This window comes from Aspergillus pseudoviridinutans (genome assembly GCF_018340605.1).
Source record: "Aspergillus pseudoviridinutans IFM 55266 DNA, scaffold_6, whole genome shotgun sequence".
NCBI lineage: Eukaryota > Fungi > Ascomycota > Eurotiomycetes > Eurotiales > Aspergillaceae > Aspergillus > Aspergillus pseudoviridinutans.
The window spans coordinates 1866391-1887038 of NW_025091286.1; the positions used below are offsets into that span (position 1 = coordinate 1866391).

A 20648-nucleotide genomic window follows, 5' to 3' on the forward strand; every position below is an offset into this window, starting at 1 on the left:
GCACCAACCAGCGTGGTGTGGAAAGCTTATTCACGAGCTCTTCGAAAAGAGGGGCTACAGGGGCCAAATCTCCTCCATCCCACACTTTCCGACCGAGTGGACAATTCCGGTGGGCCAAGATGCTCCTAAGCCATTGCTTTGGACAAACAATCTAGACGATCTTTTGGAACCAGATTCCTGGATCCGATTCTTTCCCGATCAAGCGTCTTCAAGGCCCCAAGTCGAATTGTTTCTTCTTCGTTTTGCCTGCTGAATTCCTCCGCTTTGTTGCAAATATTCCGGAGGTCGAAGGAGACATCAACTCATTGGCTAGCTAAAAAGACCAACTGGCAGTTCTATCCTATGTACAAGTACTTAACGTCGCCGTAATTTTGTCGACCTCGTAAATCCTCGAACCCACAACTTCCAATATGACAAACCCCACTCCAACCACAATCCCCCGCTCCCTCATCACCTCCCCCGACGGCGCCCTCCTCCCCCCAACCTCCCTTACAACTGCAGAGCAACAGACCCTCCTAGACGAGCATAGCAAACTCTACACACTGGGTCAAATTTACCGCAGGAAATTCCAGAAATCAGGCGAAAAGATCTACCTCGACCACGCTATTTACTGCGCAACCCGGCTGCTAGAGATATACCCCACCGACGATGCCCTGCGCCGAAAATACCTGTTTCAATTTGGAGACAAATATGCTTCGCGATATTCTCGATATGGGGAGGCGGCAGATCTCAACGTCGCGATCGATGCATTGGCAGAGAGCGTCCGCGAAGATCAGGACCGAGAGCAAAATCTCTCGGGCAGCACACGCGGAAAGGCGCTCCGGGCGTACTCGCAATGTCTGAAACTGCGATACATGGTGAATCACCTAGACGCCGATTTCGACGCGTCCCTTGTGGCGCTGAAGAGTGCACTGAAGACGTATCGGTCTCTGGGCGACGAGAAGAATATTGCTGAATGCCAGGTTCTTGGCGCAGTGCTGTACGATGAGAAATACACACTCACAAAGAACGAAGCTGCTATCGACTCCGCAATAGCCTGGGCACAGGACGCCGTGGAGGCTAGCGATAGCGACCGGTCAAGCCCAGCATTCAGAATATGGACGGACGCTATGGAGTTACTCACCTCGCTCTACCGAAACAGATACCTCTTAAACGAGGAGGAGGAGGATCTTGAGCATGCAATCGAAATAGCAGAGCGGCTATACGCGGTCCTGGTCACGGCACCCGATAGAGCGCGCCTCCATTTCAACCTGGCGCAGCTGTTCTTTTCTCTAGTGAAGAAGACGAATTCGCAGGACCACGGGGCTGAAGTCTCTGGTCATCTCCGAGGATGTCTACATCTGACTCCCAAGGACCACCCGGCCCGTGCACAACGGGAGGAATTCTCGCAAACCTGTTTCCACTGGCTCTCCAGGAATGATAGGACAGGGTACGATATTCGCGGCCGGCCGACGAATGCCGAGATTGTAGCGCAACGGCACCAAATTGCGCAGTTCGGCGACGGGAGGGATCCATCGGAATTAGCGCGCCTTTATAATCAACTCGCCATGATGTACTGGACCCGGTACGAGTCAAACGAGCGAACTAGCGAGGCGAAGAGCGCGATCGAAGCGATGAAGGATGCTGCGAGATTGACGCCCGACAACGAGGAGGAAGAGGCTGTCGATCGCCTGCGCATGGTTGGCTTCTTTGCATGTGAGCTCTGGCATGAGGTCGAGACCACGAACTGTCTCAAGCTCGGGCTTCGGTCGGTCCGTGAGGCAGCGCAGAGATGTGTGGCTGCGACGGATATACCGAGTTTGGTCAAGGCGAGAGCTTTGCATGGGGCGGCAAGACTGCTACTTCCTTTGTGTGATGAGTCGCGGTATGATGACGAGTCTGATGAGGTGGCTGAGCTTGGGTCTGGGGATGAAGCCGGTTCGAGTGAGACACTCGTACAAGAAGCTATGCGGTATGCAGCACAGGCAGTGGAGTTGGCTGCTGAGGAGGGTTGTCAGGTGGATGATGGATGTGAGAATTGTGCGGAGAGAAGTATGTATGTGGAGGATTTGGAGCATATACAGAGTATTGCTGGGAGGCCTTAAGCTGGGTTTTGGATGAGCCGAGGAGTTTTCGCAGAGACTTTAGGGGTGCAATGGCGATGAGAAAGACACGAAGTGCTTGATAGTCGTCTGACAGGTTCCTATGTACAAATCAGGCTATCCTACCACTGGAACTCGGATTTTCGATCCCACCTCTGGCTCATTATGACAGCCGTCCAGGCCCACCAGAATCATAATCGTGGCATGGAAAAGAATCTCAGAAGAAACATATTTACGAGCTCTTCAAAAAGAGCAGCGCCAGTCTTTCTTCCCACTCTTGATCTACACTGGAATCTCCACTTCAGTCCTACCCAGTGTCTTAGTCAACGACTCCAACGGGTCAAAAGGCTCCTCAAGGCATTTCTTTGGACGCCCCGGTTGGAAGAGCATAAGCAGTCGTATCCTTTCCCTATCCCACAAACTACTCTGCGACAGTCTATGGCGCCCTGACCCCACAGCGGATAGCTTACTCCTAGCAAGGGACGCTTTACACGTTTGCTGGTTTGGATACCCCCTTAGTATGAGTCCGTAACCGAGGACTCCTCACCCATTGCCACAGCCGTGATACCATAAAGACCACGATTTTCCACTCCGATGGAGTCACATTCTCACGCTCCGGTCGGAACTGGCTGAAGGCCTCCCCTACGGCAACCCAGTTCGGATCATTCGCCATGGATTGCACGATCCGAGCGCGAAACCTTCGATACACTCCTTTGCTCAGGCGGGCGACATTGTTAACATTCATCACGATGAGGTAGGTCGCAGTTGAGAGAAGCACTGTGACGAGGGTGAAGACGACCAGGTGGTAGCTAAAGTCTATACTCCATAGCGCCGCACAGAAGCTAAGCGGCAGATAGACTATGCTAACGTAAGTGAGAAGTTTGACATTTTCGCCCAACTCAGTAGCAGCTCTGGATTCGATGACCGCGCTGGCGTTGAATAACTGTAGCAATCCCTATGTTAGCGACTGGACTGTGACTGGATCGCCAGGCGGGACTCACGCCATCTCTGAGCGTCCTGAGTTGATCTCGCAGGCTCTCGAGTCGAGCCTGGATGCTCCTCAGCCGGCTGATCTGCTCCTGGACCTGCGCTAGAGGATGTCCCACACTAGGAGTAAGGACATGTTGGTGAATTTTATCCCCATACTGTACTACGTCTTCTCGAAACTCGCTGATAAAACGAGCTCCTGCTGTGAGTAGCGGCTCCTGGGCTTTCCAAAAATCGTCCCATTCTCGTATGTTAGCTGCCACGGATGGTATGAACAGCGTGAAAATGTGCTATCGTCGAACAAAAGACCATCGTGCTGGTTCGGATCAAATAATGCGTCTCCCTTGGTAATTAGAGTGGCCAGGTGGTCTGCAACCCCATCCCATGAGCTAGCAGCCTCCATTAAAGCCTCAAAAATAAGCCCAATGGGAATTATATGACCATCGTTCTCAAACACATAGCGCGGTGATGTCTCAGAAACCTGGGAGAAGTGCGAGGGGGCTAAGTGTAAAATCGTCCAGTGCCAGTGTGCTGGTTCAATAGATTCCAAAGGTTTCCTCCTGTTCTTCAAACCCGCGATTTCATTAACGTTGTTCGGCCAGTACCCCATCGTAAAGGCCATTTCTTGCAAATGGTATCGTCCGGGGCCTATTCTGGAGCTCCAGCCGTACAGTGGACCGGATCTCCAAGCACTACCGAAGGACCCCTGCTGACCATCGGGAACGAGACTAAACCAGGTAATGTGGAAAGGCGCCCATCCTGATGCGAACGGGTTGCCACCCTTGGTGCGACTTTTACAGCGAATATGGAGGTCCACGGCATGCCTGAGTTCTGAAGTTCTCGCGCCGTTGGAGTCTCCATAACCCGTAGCCACCTCGCGAAACATGAGATCGCAGAATTTATCTACGCTGATTTGGTGGTGATGGATAAGGCTGCTATTAGCACAGACGGATGCTGCTAACCCTCGGAAACTGATGATGCGATACCATGTGACCTGTGATAGTCGTAAGATTCGTTTGGGTAAACGCTTCCCTGCGTCATACAATGTGCAGGTGGCCGGAGGGATCTTAAGCGTGAGATGTTCTGCTTCAAGTGCATACCTAGCAAGTACACGGGGGTCGTCCAGTCGAATCCAAGTCTCATCGCCCTTAGCGGGGCGCCATTCATAGCACTGTATCTTCCTGAAATCATCTATATCAGTTATTTGCATGTTGCCGTCAACATTAACCCTCTCAAGTTCATCTCTCTGATCGCCGACTTCCTCAATTACTGAAGATTCCTTTTTAAGACAACCTTCATTTAGCAGTCGCTCAGCAATGTTTTGCTAGTCAGAAAATCCTGAGGTCTTGAGCAAGCTTCCTGATGCTTTAGGCAGAGGTTTGTCAAGCTCTTCATCATTAGACAATTCAGCATTACCATTCACTTCTTATAGATTAGCTTGTTATTACACACAATCCAAGAACCACTCACTTAGTCTTAGTTGTGGAAGAGGAAGGGGGCAGGTATTATGAATGTAAAGTAGGGCTCTGTTGGGCCATATTAAGTGGCCTCGAGTACATTAGGAGATGTCTCTTGCCACCATCCCTGAGGTGATCGACGATCTCACTCAAGAGCAGATCCACGACGGAGAATCCCAAACGTGCACTGGGTCGTCCCTGACAATCTAAGCCCGAATCACCGTTTGCAATCTTACTTACCTCAAGAAGCAGCCGAGAACAGAAGCAGAATACTGCAAACAGGTTGGTGCGCATAATGGGAAGTTCACCGGTGAATTCCTTCATAACGGCGGTCTTAATCCGTCCCAGGGGCTCACTGAATGGCACTGAATGAATCTCCCGCGTAACACGGGCAGCCTGGGTGCGACTTGGCTTTCTCAATGCTGGGTCGATATAGACTCTGGTCCAGAATTCAATTGTGGGTTGATAGTTGACGCAGTTGAGGGCGTGAAACAGAGACAACCTATTTCCATCGACCTTGCGCTTCGACATTGTATACGGCATCGATAGGCCCGAACGTCTGTCTGAACTTGCGGTCTTCTCTCGATCGCGACCCTGCCCCCTTGCTCTGCGGAAATGGGAACAGAAATTCTCCTTGGGAAGTGTCCCCAGGAACAGCGGTTGGAGGAACAACTGGCACAGTTGCTCTAGCAGAGTGATCTTGTGGATCGGCGGATCCAAGAGCCGCAAGGCATTGTATAGGTGCAGCACTGCACAGACATATCCAAGATCACAGCAAAGCGAAACTCCGTCGAAAAAGGCGGAGTCCAGTATTTCAACCATGTGGCATCCTGCCACCCAAGGAGATTGATAATAGAGATCGAAGCCCTGTTCACGAACAAATGTATCTAGATCATCAGCTTGAACTTGAAGGAGAAGCCTGTGCCGAATTGTGGCAGCATCGTCTTCGGTACTTTGGACTCCCGTAAGCGCGGATACTGCGTCCAAGATACTCCCTTGCACTTCTTTGGCGAATTGCAAAGCTAAAATGCGGCGATTTTGCGTAGTCTTCTTTCCCTGGGGCCAAAGGAATGACTTGTAAGTCGATAACAACATCTCCATGCCATACACGAGTTGAAACGGAATAGGCAAGCTCTCATCTCTGAGAAACAGACGCAGAGATGATAACAAAGGCTCTGAGATATGTACGTCTTTTTCAGAGGCTTCAATAGCTGCTATGGCACGGTCAGAGACCAGCAACTGACGCATGCTTTCCTGCATACTATCAAGGGCTAGATTGTCATGGACCCAGGTTATATCATTAGGTCCGCGAGGAATGTGTGGTTTTATTATATCAGCAGGGTTTGCCCTGGCTCCGGCATTGGGAAGTATCTTCTTATATTCCTCCAGAGTTCGACAGTGGTGAAGCAGCAGGCGTATTTTCCGGAGTGTAAACACATCAGCACAACGGCCACCGAACGAGGAAGCTAGCTGGGGTATATCTTTGAAGCGAATTTTGACTCCCTTCTTCGCGTGTTTGGACCATTTGTCAACAAGAACATCAAAAGTTGGGGCAATGTGGCTTATGCGAGCAAAAATTCTGCCCGCTGCATGCAAAGCTGTTGTCGACAGCCAGGCAGCTAGTGGAACCGGCAGCTGTTTCCCGGCTGCCTGTCTCCAACATTCATTGACCTGTTCGGATATGGCGTCCATTTCCTGTCTTGAAATAAGCTTCTCTAAAACACGAGGGGTTAGGGATCTTACACATAGGAAATAGCTCAGCTCGATCCACTCTCCTATATCATCATCCTCCAGAATAAGGTCTTCTGGTAACTGCGATGACTGAATTGCAGCTGGTGAATCATGCACAGCATCATGTGGCACATTTTGAACATTTTCTTCTTCAAAATTTGGCTCAACAGCGTTGGAGTCGTCAGAAACCTGCAGTGCCGTGAAGCGATTCGAAATAGGGCTCGAGTCGGATTTTTCCGTCGATTGCAGAGATGATGACGCCTTTAACGGCAGCAGTATCCGTAAAACTTCTTCCAATCTAATCAGATTTAGAAGACTATCCATCCTTCCAATTCTGCATGGTACCTATTGATGAAAGTTTCATGTTTGATATTATCCTCGTCTATGTTTCCATCAGATGATTCGCTCAGACTTCGGTATATCTGCAGGACCATTCGTCGCCCTGTGACAGCACTCTTCAGATGTGATATGACTGACACTGGAACCTCGATTTTCCGGAGGGCTATTCTGTTTGCTGCCTCCAGGAGATCGGACCGGGGGAGTGGGTTGGCAGGAGCAAGCTGGGAGACCGCGTAAAGCCAACCGAGGGCATACTTCGTAGACTCCTTGTACTGACGATATAGATAAACCAGCGGCTCGTTTCTGAGTGCCATGGTATCCCGGGAAATGCGCTATGAATCGTTTTGAAGCAGAGCCATCGACCTAGTTGAGAGCCTTGTCAGATGCGGGGTGCTGTCTGCACGTGATGAAATGCATGTCTACCAGAGAGTGGCTGGGACGAAGCGAAGAGATGGAAGAGAGTAGCAGGTAGGGTGGAAGGGGTTAGGCAGCAGTATGATCAAGCTACTACTAGCGAATATCATGTTGAAATGCTCAGCACATCAGCTGTGAGACTGAGAGAGTGAATGCAAAGAGGGACCTACAGTACATCATCCATAAGACTAGTCCTCCAGGTGAGTTAATAATGCTCAAGAGTAAATGCAGAATGTAACAAATACAATTCGATATACCTGCTTGGTTACGCCTAACGAGTGATGGCATAACTATCTGTCCTTGACTTTCCTCCCCCATGCACATAAAATGATAATACATTTTGCTAAAAGCACAATAACAAGTCGCTCGACAAGAGGAGCCTAAACCAAAGTCTAGCTCACCGTCTAGCTAGGAGGAGCGCCGCCAGGGCCACCGGAGCCGGAGCCACCGGGACCACCAGCGCCGCCACCGGAGCTCTCGTTCTCAACACCACCATCCTCAGTATAGTAAGCTGCAGGAGTCACAGAGCTGCTCTCGGACGAGTCCATGGCAAGGGAGATCCAAGCGAAGATACCATCGGAGACAGAGTCACCCAGGAAAACATATTCGACGAAGGGATCGATGGTGTCAGCCTCCTCGGCGAGGATGCTGTCCTCGTCATTGGTGGTGAGATCCTGGGTGTTGGTAGAGTAAGGCGAGGTCTCTTCGACGGTGGAGATGAGGTCCTGGTCGAAGAAGATCTGGCCGACGTGAGCGGAGTGCGCGGTATAGAGGGCTTTGAGGGTGTTGTTGGCGTTGACGGTGGTTTCGTTGAGAGAGTGGGTCAGGACTAGACATGAACAGGTTAGCCTAGCATCATAATATTAGGAGAGAATGAGCTTACCGTGAATGTGGGTGGTGCGTCCGGTGTAGTGGCCTGGGAAGATGGTCTGGAACTGAGCGACACCCTCAGCGTCAGTCTTTTGGAGACCACGGAGGAAGGTAGCATCGAGGTTGCTGTCGTCGTTAGAGTTGCCGTTTCCATTGGCAACGACGCCGGAGTAGACACCCTAGCTTATTAGTTGTATCCATTTGAGTCTATTTCGAGGGAGACTTACAGTAGCATTGCAGTGCCAGAAGTCCAGATAGACACCGGTGACAGGCTCACAGGTGGAGCTGTCAACCATCTGGACGTCCACGTAGAGAGGGACTCCCGCCTGGCTCTCGGTGATGTCTTTACGGATCAATTCGCCGCTTACATCTGCAGGTTGTCAGTTGATCGCCAATGATCTGCCATAGCAAAGATAAAATACAGTAAGGTCCCTGAGTAACATCAGATGCCAGGACACAAGTTGCGTTGGAGGAGAATAGCACCGACGGGTCGGTGGACAGGTTGACATCCAAAGACGATTCGTGGGAAGTGTTGAGAGCAGTAAGGTCGCGAGCCTTGAGGAAAGGAGCACCTAGAAAATATTGAGTCAATGGCGACCTCACGTCAGAAGGTTAAGAAGATTGCATACGAGTCTCCAAGCCCTTGCTGCGGCGAAGCATCTCGACTGCATGCTTACGGCGAGCAATGCTTCGACCCTCAAGGCCGCGGGCCTTGAGATTCGCGGCGCATCCTCCCCAACCACGAGCGATATTGGAACGCTTCAGGAAAGCTGCACGCTCTGCAGCCTCGGCTTTGACATTATGGCCGGGATGTGCCAAGGAGACGCTGGCGAGGCCGGCCACGGCAGCGACAAGGGTAGAAGCGAGTTGGACCATTGTAGAGGCAGTGAAAGCGATGCGAAAAGAGAGCTATGGTGACGATAGAAGCACATCGTCAACCGGCGCAGGTGCCAGCTTTATACCTTTCCATCCTTGAAGTTTCTACGCACAACTCAACCGTCGCCATCTTTCTAGCCGTCAACATGAGGCGTGTACCTTGTACGCAAGTCGATATTGCATTGGTGTTGATGCTGACGCAACCTTGTAGACGGAGTTGATCAACTCCGTCGAATCAGATAAGACACATTGCTCAGCGACAGGGCAGAAGAGGGACTATGGACCCTCTACGGGGGTGGCTTCCCGCACCAGTCCCGATTATGTATACTGCCTCTTGCAGGACTCCCTGGGCATCACAAAGTTCCTTACCCTATCCAGAACGGATGATCCGAAATCAAGGCCAGAACAAGAGATCATCGCTGGCTGACGACGTGGCCCCGCTTCTTCAGTAGTACGGAGAAGCAAGCCAATTCTAACGTCTGCACGCTGAAGCAATTAGAAGTCTTGGCCAGCAAGCCAAGCGCCGGTTGAGTTGCGGAAGTCCGGAGATCCCAGCTCCTCAACTCCAATTGCGTGTCGCAAACCTTGACTGTATCCAGGCTTGCAGATTTTTTGGGAATCTGTAAACCACTGATCCGGACATCAAGATGCTGCGTAATTCGTGAGCCTTCCATCTCGGCAGCCGTTGAGTTTCAAGCAATCAAACAACCCCCGTTTGATTCACGGAAGTCCGTCGCTTGGCTTTCTGGGCGAGTATGCGTCTAAGCGCAGATCATTACCATATTTTGCACCAAAGCACAAGCTTGTTGGAGACAGACACGCATCCTTTTCTTGGCAAGCTCGCAGGCGGATCACCTCCGAGTTTGAGATTTCTGAGGGACGCGGGATCACAGCTGTTGATATGACTGAAATCGCGGTTCAGTGGGATGACGAGTCAATCGAGCTTCGCCACAGGATCTGGTTAGGGGTTTCTAATCCCTGAAACGGCAAGACGATAATAATCATCAATCAATCTCCTTGCCAACATCGACATTTCATTGTCTGTATTCCAATATGGTTTCAGATCCTGGTGATGGCCTAACTCATGAAAATGCTAAATAGATGGTGGAGGGAAGAGGCATCGAAGGGGAGGCCGCGGGGTGTCTCGATTGCTACCCGATTGAGCATAGCCCCATTCTTATATATATATAGATTCACCATCTTACAGCCTTCGCTCTCCGAATTGCTTTCATGCATTTTTGTTTGCTCTGCTTTCTCTTGCAAAGTCGTGTTGACATGCCAATCTCAAGGGGATACGCATGTATTAGCTCTGGTGAAGTTAGAGCCTCAAGCCGACCAATATGGTTCACTGATTAGCATCCGTCAGTCAAACCCACAAGTACATGGGTAGCATGATCCCATCCTATCACAGTGTCGTCTGCATTCCTGTGGTGAGTTTTCTCAATTCCCGGTGAGTTGCAGAGAAGTTCTCATGATAAATAGGCCTTCAGATGTACACACGGAAGTTCTGAGTGGACACTCCAGCAATGTCAGAGGTGCAATAACCATAGCAGGTACTGGGTCGTTGTAGTACAGAGCTTGTAGCAAAGGGACCCGCCAGCAGCACTTCCTATTGATTATCAGCAAAGGATAGGAATTTTCGGACGTCATGATGGACTTTTCCAACGATCTCTTCAATGTAAATGGAAGCAAAAGACATAAATGTAAGAGTCGAATTGATTCAATGGTTTCCCATTTGTTTTCTTTTTTCTTTTTTTTTTTCTAATATTTGCCTAAGATACCACCATTAAAAGAGATATTAGAGTCTCATTCCTCTGTAGACATTGAGCATTATTGTAACATGAAGCGTAACCGTGGGTATACGTGACGTGGGTAAGTAAGAAGAAAATCACAAGAAAGTCTCAGACGCCCGCAGAGACGAAGCAGTGGCATCGCCAAGGTCCTTTAGACCTCCTGGTGGACAACCTCACCAGTCTTCTCAGCCATATCCTTCTCAGTGAGACCCATCTCAGCGGCAAAGGTGCCGTGGGGCTTCCACTTGGCAGAGGTACGGGGAGTGGACTCCTCCATCATCTTGTCAACCTGCTCGAGGGTGAGACCCTTGGTCTCGGGGACGAGGAAGTAGGTGTAGACAAAGGCACAGGCGCAGAGAGATCCCCAGATGAAGAAGACCTTGGCCTTGAGGTTACCCCTGTCGGTGTCGACCATGTAAGGGGTGATGACAGCGATGATCTATTGGAGGGTGAGTCAGCACGGTATTCTTTGCATCTGTGTCGAACAGTAAAACTTACGCAGTTCCAGAGCCAGTTGGAGGCGGTGGACAGAGCAACACCACGGGAACGGATGGGCAGAGGGAAGATCTCGCCGATGACGACCCAGGCACCGGGACCCCAGGTGCTGGCGAAGAAGAAGATGTAAATGCAGATGAAGGAGATTTCAGCGCTGACGGCACTCTTGTTGCCGCCGTCAGCAGTTCCGACAATAGCGACGATGAACTGGCAGATAACCATGCCCAGCGCACCCCAGAGGAGCAGAGTACGACGGCCGAGCTTTTCCATGGTGTAGAAGGAGATGGGAGTGGAGCAGACATTGACGATGGTGGTGATCATGCTGATCAGGAAGGGGTCGTTGATGGTTCCCAAGCTCTTGAAGAAGGTGGTACCGAAGTAGAAGACGAAGTTGACACCAGTCCACCTGTAGCGGTCGTTAGCATCGCAAGGTCAGTGAGCGACGAGAGCAAGAAGGGAAACGTACTGTTGCATCATCTGCAGAGAAGTACCCAGGATAGTACGACGGAGGTTGCTGTTGGGGTTCCAGAGGCTTCCACGGAAGCAGTTGAACCAGCTGCCAAAGTAGCCGCTCTGGGGAATGGCCTGCATCTCGTACTCGTGGTTGGCGACAATCTCAGCCAATTCGGAGCGGATGAGCTCGGAATCACGGGCCTGGCCACGGACACGGGCAAGAGACTCGGCGGCCTTGGTAAGATCGCCCTTCTTGACGAAGTAACGAGGAGACTCGGGCAGCAAAAGCAGACCAGTACMAAGGATAAGAGCCCAGGCGACCTGGATACCGATGGGGATGCGGTAGGAGCCAGAGTCGGTGCGGTTCTGGGTGGCATAGTCGACGCAGGAAGCCAGCATCAGACCAATGGTGATGCAGAACTGGTAACCCGAGACGATGGCACCGCGAACCTTGCGGGGCGCAATCTCGGACATGTACAGGATAATGATGGCGGAAACGAAACCGACACCAAAACCGGCAATCAGACGACCAACCACGAGCAGAGCAGTGGTGGCGGAAGCAGTCTGAAGAACGACACCGACAATGAAGATACCGCAACCGGCGACAATGGTAGTACGACGACCAAACCAATCGGACAAATCACCAGCAATCAGAGCACCGAAGAAAGTACCAGCAGAGAGAATGGAAGTAATCAGAGACTTCTTCCAGGAAGGAATGACGAAAAGGTCGGTAGGAGTGGTGGCCTTGTCCTGTAGAGAAGAAATTTCACTAGTCAGCGACAATGTCCTTGGCTATAGCTTTGCGAAGCGGGGGGGTTACTAACGAGACCCTCGAACTCAGTGATGAAATAATCCATGGCCATAACACCGGAAATGTAACCAGAGTCATAACCGAAGAAGATACCACCGAAGGCCGCGAAGGCACACATCAGGTAGGTCTTCCATGTCACAGGCGCCTCGACGCGCGAGGTATCGACGACAACGTCGGCCATGGCGATAGATGGCAGTGATCAACCCCGAGGTTAAAGAAGTGAAAGGTTAGATATGAGAGTGGATAGGGATGTTGATCACCACGAGGCTCAAAAGGAGAAGGATGGAGGGAAGACGAGGAAAAAGGGAGAAGATCTACGTGACAAGAAGAAGGTCGGACAACCTTGGGGGGACGAACGGCTGATTTTATAGACCTGGACCTGGAAGAGGAGAAATCTGGAGATGCCGCGCTCGCTCCTTCTCTGACTTTTCTCTTTCCCTCAGTCAGTCGGCCCCATGCCGGTCCGGGGAATTGACCACGGGGGACGCAGGTCGCCATCGGCTCTAGCGTGTTTTTTTGGCTTTCGCGCATTTTTTTTTTTTTTTTCATGCGGTTCTAGTTGCCATCACCCTATGGATCGCTTAGTCTTGTCTCATCTGGGGATTTGGGGACAAAGCTGGAGACATGGAGAAAACAAAAAAGACCGCCATACTGGATTGGGATGCACTAAGAGCGAGCAAAACCTGAGTCAGAAAAGGATGATGGGCCAATCATTGCAGCTGCCAGTCTTTCTGAGATCGCGGGATCTGGTAACCTGAGGGAAATGGTGGACCTCGCATTGCGACGCTGTACAACTCTGGAATTGGAAACCACCGAGTGGCGCATGGACCTGGTACCGTACAGACATTCACAGGGGCAAAACCCCGGATCGAATCCTCGAGCTGACCAGCAAAATCCGGCCTGTGCTCGTAGAAACTAACCATCCTGGGTCAAGTATCTTGCTTAGACCTCTATTGTGGGATTTCTCATTGGTAATGGATTTGTGGCGCGGTCAACCCCGGACGTTCTGGCCAAACAAATGCTCGGGTCTCGGCCGGCCGTGTTGTCGGGCTGACTAGTTCTGGCACAGTCTCGAACATGTAGCCAGTAAGGTAGCTGGGTACGCGCTTTCACAGACACTAACCCCGGCGACGGTTCCTTCTCAGGCCTAATTTCCGCGTGATGTACTCTCATTGGCTGTTCTGGCAGGGGCCGGAAAAACCAGCCTACCACGTGCATGAAAGTGGGGTAGCAGCTCCACATGGTCCGAGAGAGACCAGAACTGTCAAAGTTTGCTAGTCAATACCATACAGTATCATACGGACCAATGCCCTTCGGCTTCTACCAGGGACCTTACTCTGTACGAAGGATTCCATGACTGTTTCGATTGCCTCTATGTCCTCTATGGAAATATAAGGAGTCGGATATTGTTGCGATGATTGATCATTTATATCATGTTAGATTTAAAGGTCTACTTGGCTCCCAATCAGTAAGGTAGTCGGTTTGAAAGACAGACGACCATGTCACCCGCGCCAACTGTCAAGGTCATTCCTGGGTCGGCAAAGCCTAACTCCTCACAATGTAACCTTGGAAGCAGGCTCTCCTTAATCTCATTAGCCACATAGACTGCTTTACAAGTTACAACACGCAGGACACAGACACGTCGAGCGCCACCAACTGTAAATTACCGTTGCACGCGGGCGTATTGCCGGACATCAATCTGTTCATGGAAGAGCGGGCCGCACTCCAATTGCCTATTTGTTTCCTCAGGCATGATTAATTTATTATTATTATGCAAGTGTCTCACTGGGTGAAGCGAGCCGAGGATAAATTATCTTTCGGATCTGGCCGAGTCTGCGAGTCTATGATCACTTGATGCCGACCCGTGATTCGCGGCCGAGAACCAATCCCGCTATATTTACTTTTGGTTTTGGAGCATTGCCACCGGCATTACGGACTTGACAGTCGAAGCGAGGAGGCTGACTGTGAGCAGAGTGTGAGCAGCAACAATGAAAGTGGCTGCTGATTGGTGTAGTGCAGGTTGACAGGCTGGCATGCCAAGACTGTTGGTGGGCCATGGCCCTGTAACGTTGTAACAATGTTTCATCAAGTCTGAAACCTAATAACTCCCCTAGCTAGATAGGGAAATTGGTGATTTTACATTGAAGTCGAACATTTGACTCAGCACTCAGCATCAGATGAGAGAATCCAGGGTATACATTAGGCAATAAGCAGGAAGACAGAATAGACGATAGCACCCCCTCATCAGAAGTAAATCTTAGGTAGAAATGACTGGAGGGGGTAGTGTAATGAGGGTGATACACACGGGTAAAACAGAGTTTGTTACCACGTGCAAACCATGGTATGACCGACAGGAACAAACGAAGCTCTTCCACTCGTTCTGTTGCTGTCTCGAAAAATGCGCCAATTTCCTCGCTCCAAGAAGCTTGGTTGGGACTCTTGGTCTTTCGGTTCTCACTTCCACTCGATTCATCATCATTTCCTGTCCAGTTCCACTTCCCACTTTTTTCTCGCGTCCGAGTCCATTGTCTCTCCGTGCGGGGATCCCCAGACAGCCTCCCCAGGTTCACCTGCTCCCGGTGAGAATTTCGAGTTAGCAACTGCACGCATCCCGGCACTCGGATTTCTCATCGGACGAGTTCGCTAACGATTCAAGTACGGGGAATAATAGCGTGGAACTCCCACAATATTGTATGTGGGGAAGAGAACTATGGACGCAATCTCGCAGAAGGCTGCCGAAGATTAAGCGACGCCCCTTGAACTACGGCTCTGGATGCCTTTTTGTCGCTAGAGTTGGATATATTATTTTATTACGAAAGCATTACCAACAAAATGGCAATTGCGCCGGCAACTCTTCTCCAGTCCTCCAATCATACGATCAATGCCCTAGTTGCTTGGCTAATAATCAATGGTTAAACTCTGCCTGTTGGCTTGTTCCCGCCAACTCCGCTATCCGCATAATCCTTAGCCCGCTCCAAGGCTGCAAGGTGAAAAGTCCAATCTCTCGGGTCGGCCAGTGTGCGGTCGACTCGCCCGTTAAATCACCGTTAGCTTGCCGACCCTGGTCTTGTCATCAATAGTGAGAAAAGAACGACCCCGACAAGTGCCATGGCCTGTCCTCTGATAGATAATCTTTTGAACCCAAGCGAGGGATTTAATATAGTCCCAGACACCCATGTCGTAATGACTCCAGTCCGCAAAGTCTACTTGTGCGTCAACCCAAGATGACTATGACACCTGCCATCGGCTTCCATGCGGGCTGCTGGTTTCGAATTTGACCCCTGTGTGCCGAGCACGGCAGCCTTCACAGCCGATACCAAGAAGCCAAGTAGGCTCCTGGAGCTGGTTCGTAACGCCCACGGAAAGGATGATTGGCCAGACAAACTTCTCTGGACGCCATGTCCCACATTTTGAAATCTTTGAATCAGTCAAGGTTTTCAGGACTGTTGTGTTCGGCATTGAGGCACGTGATTCTGACATGGATGCTCGATGGAAGAGTTGAATCGTCGAACCATGCGGAAATATCGTTGATGAGGGGGCTGGAAGTAGCTCGAAGCCTCTGGTTGCACAGCAGGTGATGGGCCAATGCCGACTGGGCAAGCCAGGCTGCAGGTCTCATGCTGCTACATCATCATGATCTGACAGATCAGATTGACACTGGCCTCACAGGGCCGGATATTTCAGGTATCTATCAGCATTCAAGCTACTGGTTCGTCAACATGGCAGTCTCTGGTTTATGGTGGTGACATCCATTCCATTACATACTACTCCGTTCGCATTCCCCATGTCCTATTCAGCGGATGCTATTCTCCGACATGAGTATCTACTTGATGCCACCACCGTCAATGCAACAAACTCAGACGACCTTCAATTGCCCAAAGTTGACAATCCTTTCGGAAAGATTGAGCTCCTGATGATTTCTCGACCACCCGTCTTTTTTCATGTCGGGACACATTATGGCCCCATGCTCAGTCGGCCTATGGAGACATCTCCCACAGAGTGGGTGAAGTTCTGTCCTCCCCACACGAGCCGTCCTGATACAGTTAGAAGATTTCCAGATTGAGCATGGACATGGGGAAGGCGGAAATACCATCTTTCTCACCACTATGGTCATCAAGGCGGAACTTGTTGGGGACCCGCCGTCCGGAGCTATCACAGGCGTCAGCCAGATCAGTGGCGCCAATTCTCTGAATAATTTGAAGGTCTTCGCAAGTTTTGTGGAGTGCCATTTCTGCTGTTGTGGCTATATTGGAAACTTGCGTGAAGAGCCCCGGAACCGAACGACAGGTACGCGGCATTGATAAGGTCTTTCGCTGCTCCGAATGAGTAGTCCTTTCCTTTGAACAGATCGTACATGATTTGTTGTTTTTGGGCGCGGTCAGCTAAGCCCTGGACCACGTTCAGTCCGAACGATTCCAAGGTGCCTGCTTGTGATTCCAAGTCTTCGCATCTGTTCACGTAGTCCAGTATATGCTCATTGGGTCCCTGCGAGAGGGTCGCTACCTTCTGAGTGATCTGGAAACGCCGGGTGGCTGCGTCGACTTCATCGATTCGGTAGCGTTTGGTGAACTCTCGCTTCAATCTTTCCCAGTCATTCTTGAGGTCTCTACCCAATTGGCTGTACCATAGTTCAGCCCTGCCTCTCAAGTTTTGGCGGAATAGAATTCGACGATCGTGGTTCCAATCCGTGCTATCGCTGTCGACATGTGATTTCTCAATTTTAATAGCATACTCGATATCCTCGAGATAGTGCTCGGGATCTTCGATGCCGTCACGGCGACCGAGAAAGGGTTTAATGGTTGGCATGGCCTTATTAACTCGCTGTATCGATCCGGTTGGTTCCCGACGGGTGTGATCGATACGGATGTGTTGTGTGGCGCACTTGGCTGGTTAGTGACAAGCGGAGCTCAAGTTATATACCGCGCCAGCTATGCGTTGAGGGGTTGCTGCCTCTATCATGATTTCGTACTGGCTTGCAAGATGACATAGTGTCGAACAAATTGTTACGCAATATTTCTGTCGGGGGTTCCATGGTTGACAACGCATAGATCGCGGCCGCGCTTGGGAGGTGACAGGTGAGTCTATGGACGGACAGGGCCCTGGTGGTGAGGTTATCCTGTGCTGTAGTCATGGGGATGCATCACTACATTCATCATCAATCTATTCGAGTCCATACTCATATTCTCGCTGAGGAATGTAACTGTGAAATGTTGCACCGAGACTGCACTACAGTGCAGTTGAGATCTCAGGATTGCTGCAGACGAGTTGTTCATCTACGCAAGCAAACGCATACTGCGAATGGAAACACAGGAGAATACTTGTATGGCAGATTTCCATTCATTAATACTATGTCCATTTGCATCCATGCCAATCCATCAAGCACCCTGTATCCGACATTAGCATCCACCTAACCCCAACCAGTCCAGCAAGAGGAACTCAAACTCACCAGGAACTTCAAATGCCCATCATTATTGCCAATCTTCTCCGAAAGCATGATCCCCTGAAGCCCTCTGGTCCCACCACCATTCATCTCCAGCTCCGCGCACAGTTTAGGTCCAAACTCGGTATGTTGTAGGGAGATATTTCTCGCCGTCCGGGTGAAGTTGCAGCCTCCCCAGATGAACCATCCTGATATTATTAGCAACCTTGACTGAACGCAAACATCACACCAGGTGACTAGACACGAGGGAAATACCATCTGTATTGCCGATATGATCATCGAGACGGATCTTGCGAGGGATCAGCTGGCCGTGACTATCGCGGACCCTGGCCAGGAGCATGGTGGCGCCGTCCTCCTGGCGGATGTGGATGTCTTCACAGGATCGGTGGAATGACATTTCTGTTGATAATGTTCGATAACTTATTGACAGTGAGTAGAGGAATAAAAATCTGGCGGAGCTCAAGACTCTATATATATACATCCGCAGGACCTCCACCCTCCACCTGTCCGGTGAGGCATTGCTGCCCTACAGGGTCCACGGCCTATGCTTGAAGTCGGACTAGCATGCAAGATGACACAAAAGGTGGATCGTGGCTGCAGTTATTGGGAGGTGAGTCTGTACAGGGTGGGGCGCATAGCTAGCGGTGAGGTTTCATTCTGCGGGCAGCAGTCATTGGCTGCCGATGCTGTCTCCTACCTGACATACGTTGCGGGGCTGGATGAGATAGGCTCGTCAGTGACCCATGCTGTCGAGTCCGTACTCGTGCTGTGGATGGAATGTAGACTGTAGCTGTAGTGTTGCGCAGGTCTGCAGTACCACTCCAGTGTGGCGGTGCTGGAGACTAGCGTTCAGTTGCGGATGTCGAGCTATCAGTGGGTCTGTAGCTATTCCTGGAAGTATGTTTGAGGCGTTGCAGTGATCACCGCCACTTCTACACACTTCGACCGATCGCTTCAGGAGCTGTAGAGTGCCCCGGTGCATGTGCCACTGTGGCTACTTTCTTTGTTACACTGCTGGCTCATGATGATCTATTGACTATGGTCTTAATGATCCTGAATAAGAGCTTAGTTAAGCTCCTATTATTTGGTCCATAGTACACTGTTGAGTCCATGTTTATTTTCGTCGATCCCGCAGATGCCATACAATTGTACCTAAGCCTTCTTTCCGTCGGGATAACACGCGAAGCAGAAAGATAAGGAGACAGTAGAATCAACACTCTTCAGCTCTAGTTCTAGTACCTCTAAGGTTTTGTCTATATACAACGACAATCCAACAAAAACACTAGGGTATCTCTATGATACTTAGTCTATCAGTTTTCACTCAAAAACTCTATGTCTATCCAATCCGCCACTTATCACCATTAATTAATTCCCTTCATCAGCCTTCACAAAGTGCAGCACACCCGGCTGCGACGCATGACCCTTGGTCGAAACATAGATGCACTTCCGGAACGTCGTAACCAAGGAACCAAGGAAACTCTGGTCCTTCTCCTCGTGGTACTGGGCCCCGAGGAGGGGCTGGATGGCCCAGGTTGCCTGCTCCGCCTTGTAGAAGGGGATCCGGCTGAAGAGGTGGTGCACGACGTGGTAGTCGATGATCTCGTGGAAGAAATGGCGGCCGATGAAGCCCATCGTGCGGTCGACGGTGGCGAGGGCGCCCTTGGTGTAAGTCCACGCTTCAGGGGTGTAGTGCGGGACAGAGGGGTGGGTGTGTTGGAGGTATGTGATGGCAACTGGTTACGTCAGAAAGATACTCGGATTGGATTTAAGGAAAGGGAGGGCATACTCAGCCAGTGGTGAACCCACAGATAAGGGACGAAATACAGCAGAACGACGTTCCACCCTCCGATCTGAGTGCTGGCATAGTACAGCACCGAAGCCATGATCAGCAGACCCAGGTCGGAGATGGCGATGGAGAGACGCTGCGAGGGACTCCACAGCGCGCCGACGGGGTTGAAGTGGCTCGCCGGGCCGGTCTTGGGCTTGCCCTCGGGCCAGCTCTGCTTGCCGGCTGTAGCGTTGGTGAGCAGGTACAGCTGCCACCCGCCGAGCTGGTGGCCGATGAGCTGCAGGAATGAGACGATAGGGGTCTCCTCAGCGAGATGCTTGAGCTGCTCGATGCGCACATTCTTCTTCTGCGCGAGCTGCTCGTCCGTCCACGGCACGAAGACGGTGTCTTTCTCCATGTGGCCGGTGTACCGGTGGTGACGGGCGTGGGTGATCTTCCAGGAGAAGTAAGGGACGAGCAGGAAGGAGTGGGTGGCCCAGCCAATGAAGTCGTTGATGCGCTGGTAGCGAGAGAAGGCCCCGTGGCCGCATTCGTGGGCCAGAATCCACATCCCTGTTCCGACGCAGCCCTGGAAGAAGCCGTACGTGGCCCAGGCGAGGGCGCGGAGCGGTAACGAGGGGAGGAGATGGATGTGGAAGGCGCCGTAGGTCAGGATGGCGCAGTAAAGGATATCACGGGCGAGGTAGAGGAGGGAGGTGACCAGCGATGACTCGAAGCATTCTTTGGGAATGGCATCTTTGAGCGATTGGAGACTGGGAGTGTTGTCTTGGACAACCTAGGGACATGTGAGCATGCTTTTCATTCATATTGCACAGAAACATACCTCTGTCTCAGTCTGTACAGCTCTTTTGCGAACGTCTGCCATTTTCCCAGCTGTCCCTTAATCGAAACTGAGCGATTGACAAAAATGAAGGTGGAAAAAAAGGAAGAAAAAAATCACCGAAAAGGCCAGCAAGCCATTCCCTATCGCACGATAGCTAAAAAAGCTCCTGGCACCCGAAATCGCAGGCAGATCCATTGGCCAATCTCCTTTCCACCAAATGTTTCCAGAAAAGCGGTCCCTGAATCTGTCAAACGGGCTCAAGTGGATCATTTTGAAGCATGTGGCCAGT

General features: G+C 51.0%; 7 protein-coding genes across 7 annotated transcripts; 1 reads left to right on the forward strand and 6 right to left on the reverse strand.

The window, feature by feature from the left end:
* Positions 1-410: 410 nt before the first annotated feature.
* On the forward strand, positions 411-2084 carry Asppvi_009073 (uncharacterized protein; the record flags this gene model as incomplete). The annotated part of the gene is made up of 1 exon (XM_043304934.1): positions 411-2084. The coding sequence occupies one exon, from the start codon at positions 411-413 to the stop codon at positions 2082-2084; it is 1674 nt and encodes a 557-aa protein (XP_043160869.1).
* Positions 2085-2568: 484 nt separating this feature from the next.
* Asppvi_009074 (uncharacterized protein) lies at positions 2569-6909 on the reverse strand (the record flags this gene model as incomplete). Its single annotated transcript, XM_043304935.1, has 5 exons — positions 2569-3024; positions 3083-3324; positions 3378-4347; positions 4766-6554; positions 6602-6909. 5 exons carry the CDS (start codon positions 6907-6909, stop codon positions 2569-2571), a joined length of 3765 nt encoding a protein of 1254 aa, XP_043160870.1.
* A 504-nt stretch (positions 6910-7413) lies between these two features.
* Positions 7414-8755, reverse strand: Asppvi_009075 (intradiol ring-cleavage dioxygenase; the record flags this gene model as incomplete). Its single annotated transcript, XM_043304936.1, has 5 exons — positions 7414-7838; positions 7893-8058; positions 8107-8249; positions 8302-8451; positions 8509-8755. The coding sequence occupies 5 exons, from the start codon at positions 8753-8755 to the stop codon at positions 7414-7416; spliced, it is 1131 nt and encodes a 376-aa protein (XP_043160871.1).
* Positions 8756-10699: 1944 nt separating this feature from the next.
* Asppvi_009076 (sugar porter family MFS transporter) lies at positions 10700-12488 on the reverse strand (the record flags this gene model as incomplete). The annotated part of the gene is made up of 4 exons (XM_043304937.1): positions 10700-10987; positions 11047-11449; positions 11510-12246; positions 12321-12488. 4 exons carry the CDS (start codon positions 12486-12488, stop codon positions 10700-10702), a joined length of 1596 nt encoding a protein of 531 aa, XP_043160872.1.
* A 3862-nt stretch (positions 12489-16350) lies between these two features.
* Asppvi_009077 (uncharacterized protein) lies at positions 16351-17113 on the reverse strand (the record flags this gene model as incomplete). The annotated part of the gene is made up of 2 exons (XM_043304938.1): positions 16351-16456; positions 16599-17113. 2 exons carry the CDS (start codon positions 17111-17113, stop codon positions 16351-16353), a joined length of 621 nt encoding a protein of 206 aa, XP_043160873.1.
* A 569-nt stretch (positions 17114-17682) lies between these two features.
* Positions 17683-18144, reverse strand: Asppvi_009078 (CVNH domain-containing protein; the record flags this gene model as incomplete). The annotated part of the gene is made up of 3 exons (XM_043304939.1): positions 17683-17691; positions 17754-17935; positions 18003-18144. The coding sequence occupies 3 exons, from the start codon at positions 18142-18144 to the stop codon at positions 17683-17685; spliced, it is 333 nt and encodes a 110-aa protein (XP_043160874.1).
* Positions 18145-19112: 968 nt separating this feature from the next.
* On the reverse strand, positions 19113-20401 carry Asppvi_009079 (oleate delta-12 desaturase; the record flags this gene model as incomplete). The annotated part of the gene is made up of 3 exons (XM_043304940.1): positions 19113-19480; positions 19534-20311; positions 20360-20401. 3 exons carry the CDS (start codon positions 20399-20401, stop codon positions 19113-19115), a joined length of 1188 nt encoding a protein of 395 aa, XP_043160875.1.
* Between the last annotated feature and the right edge of the window lie 247 nt (positions 20402-20648).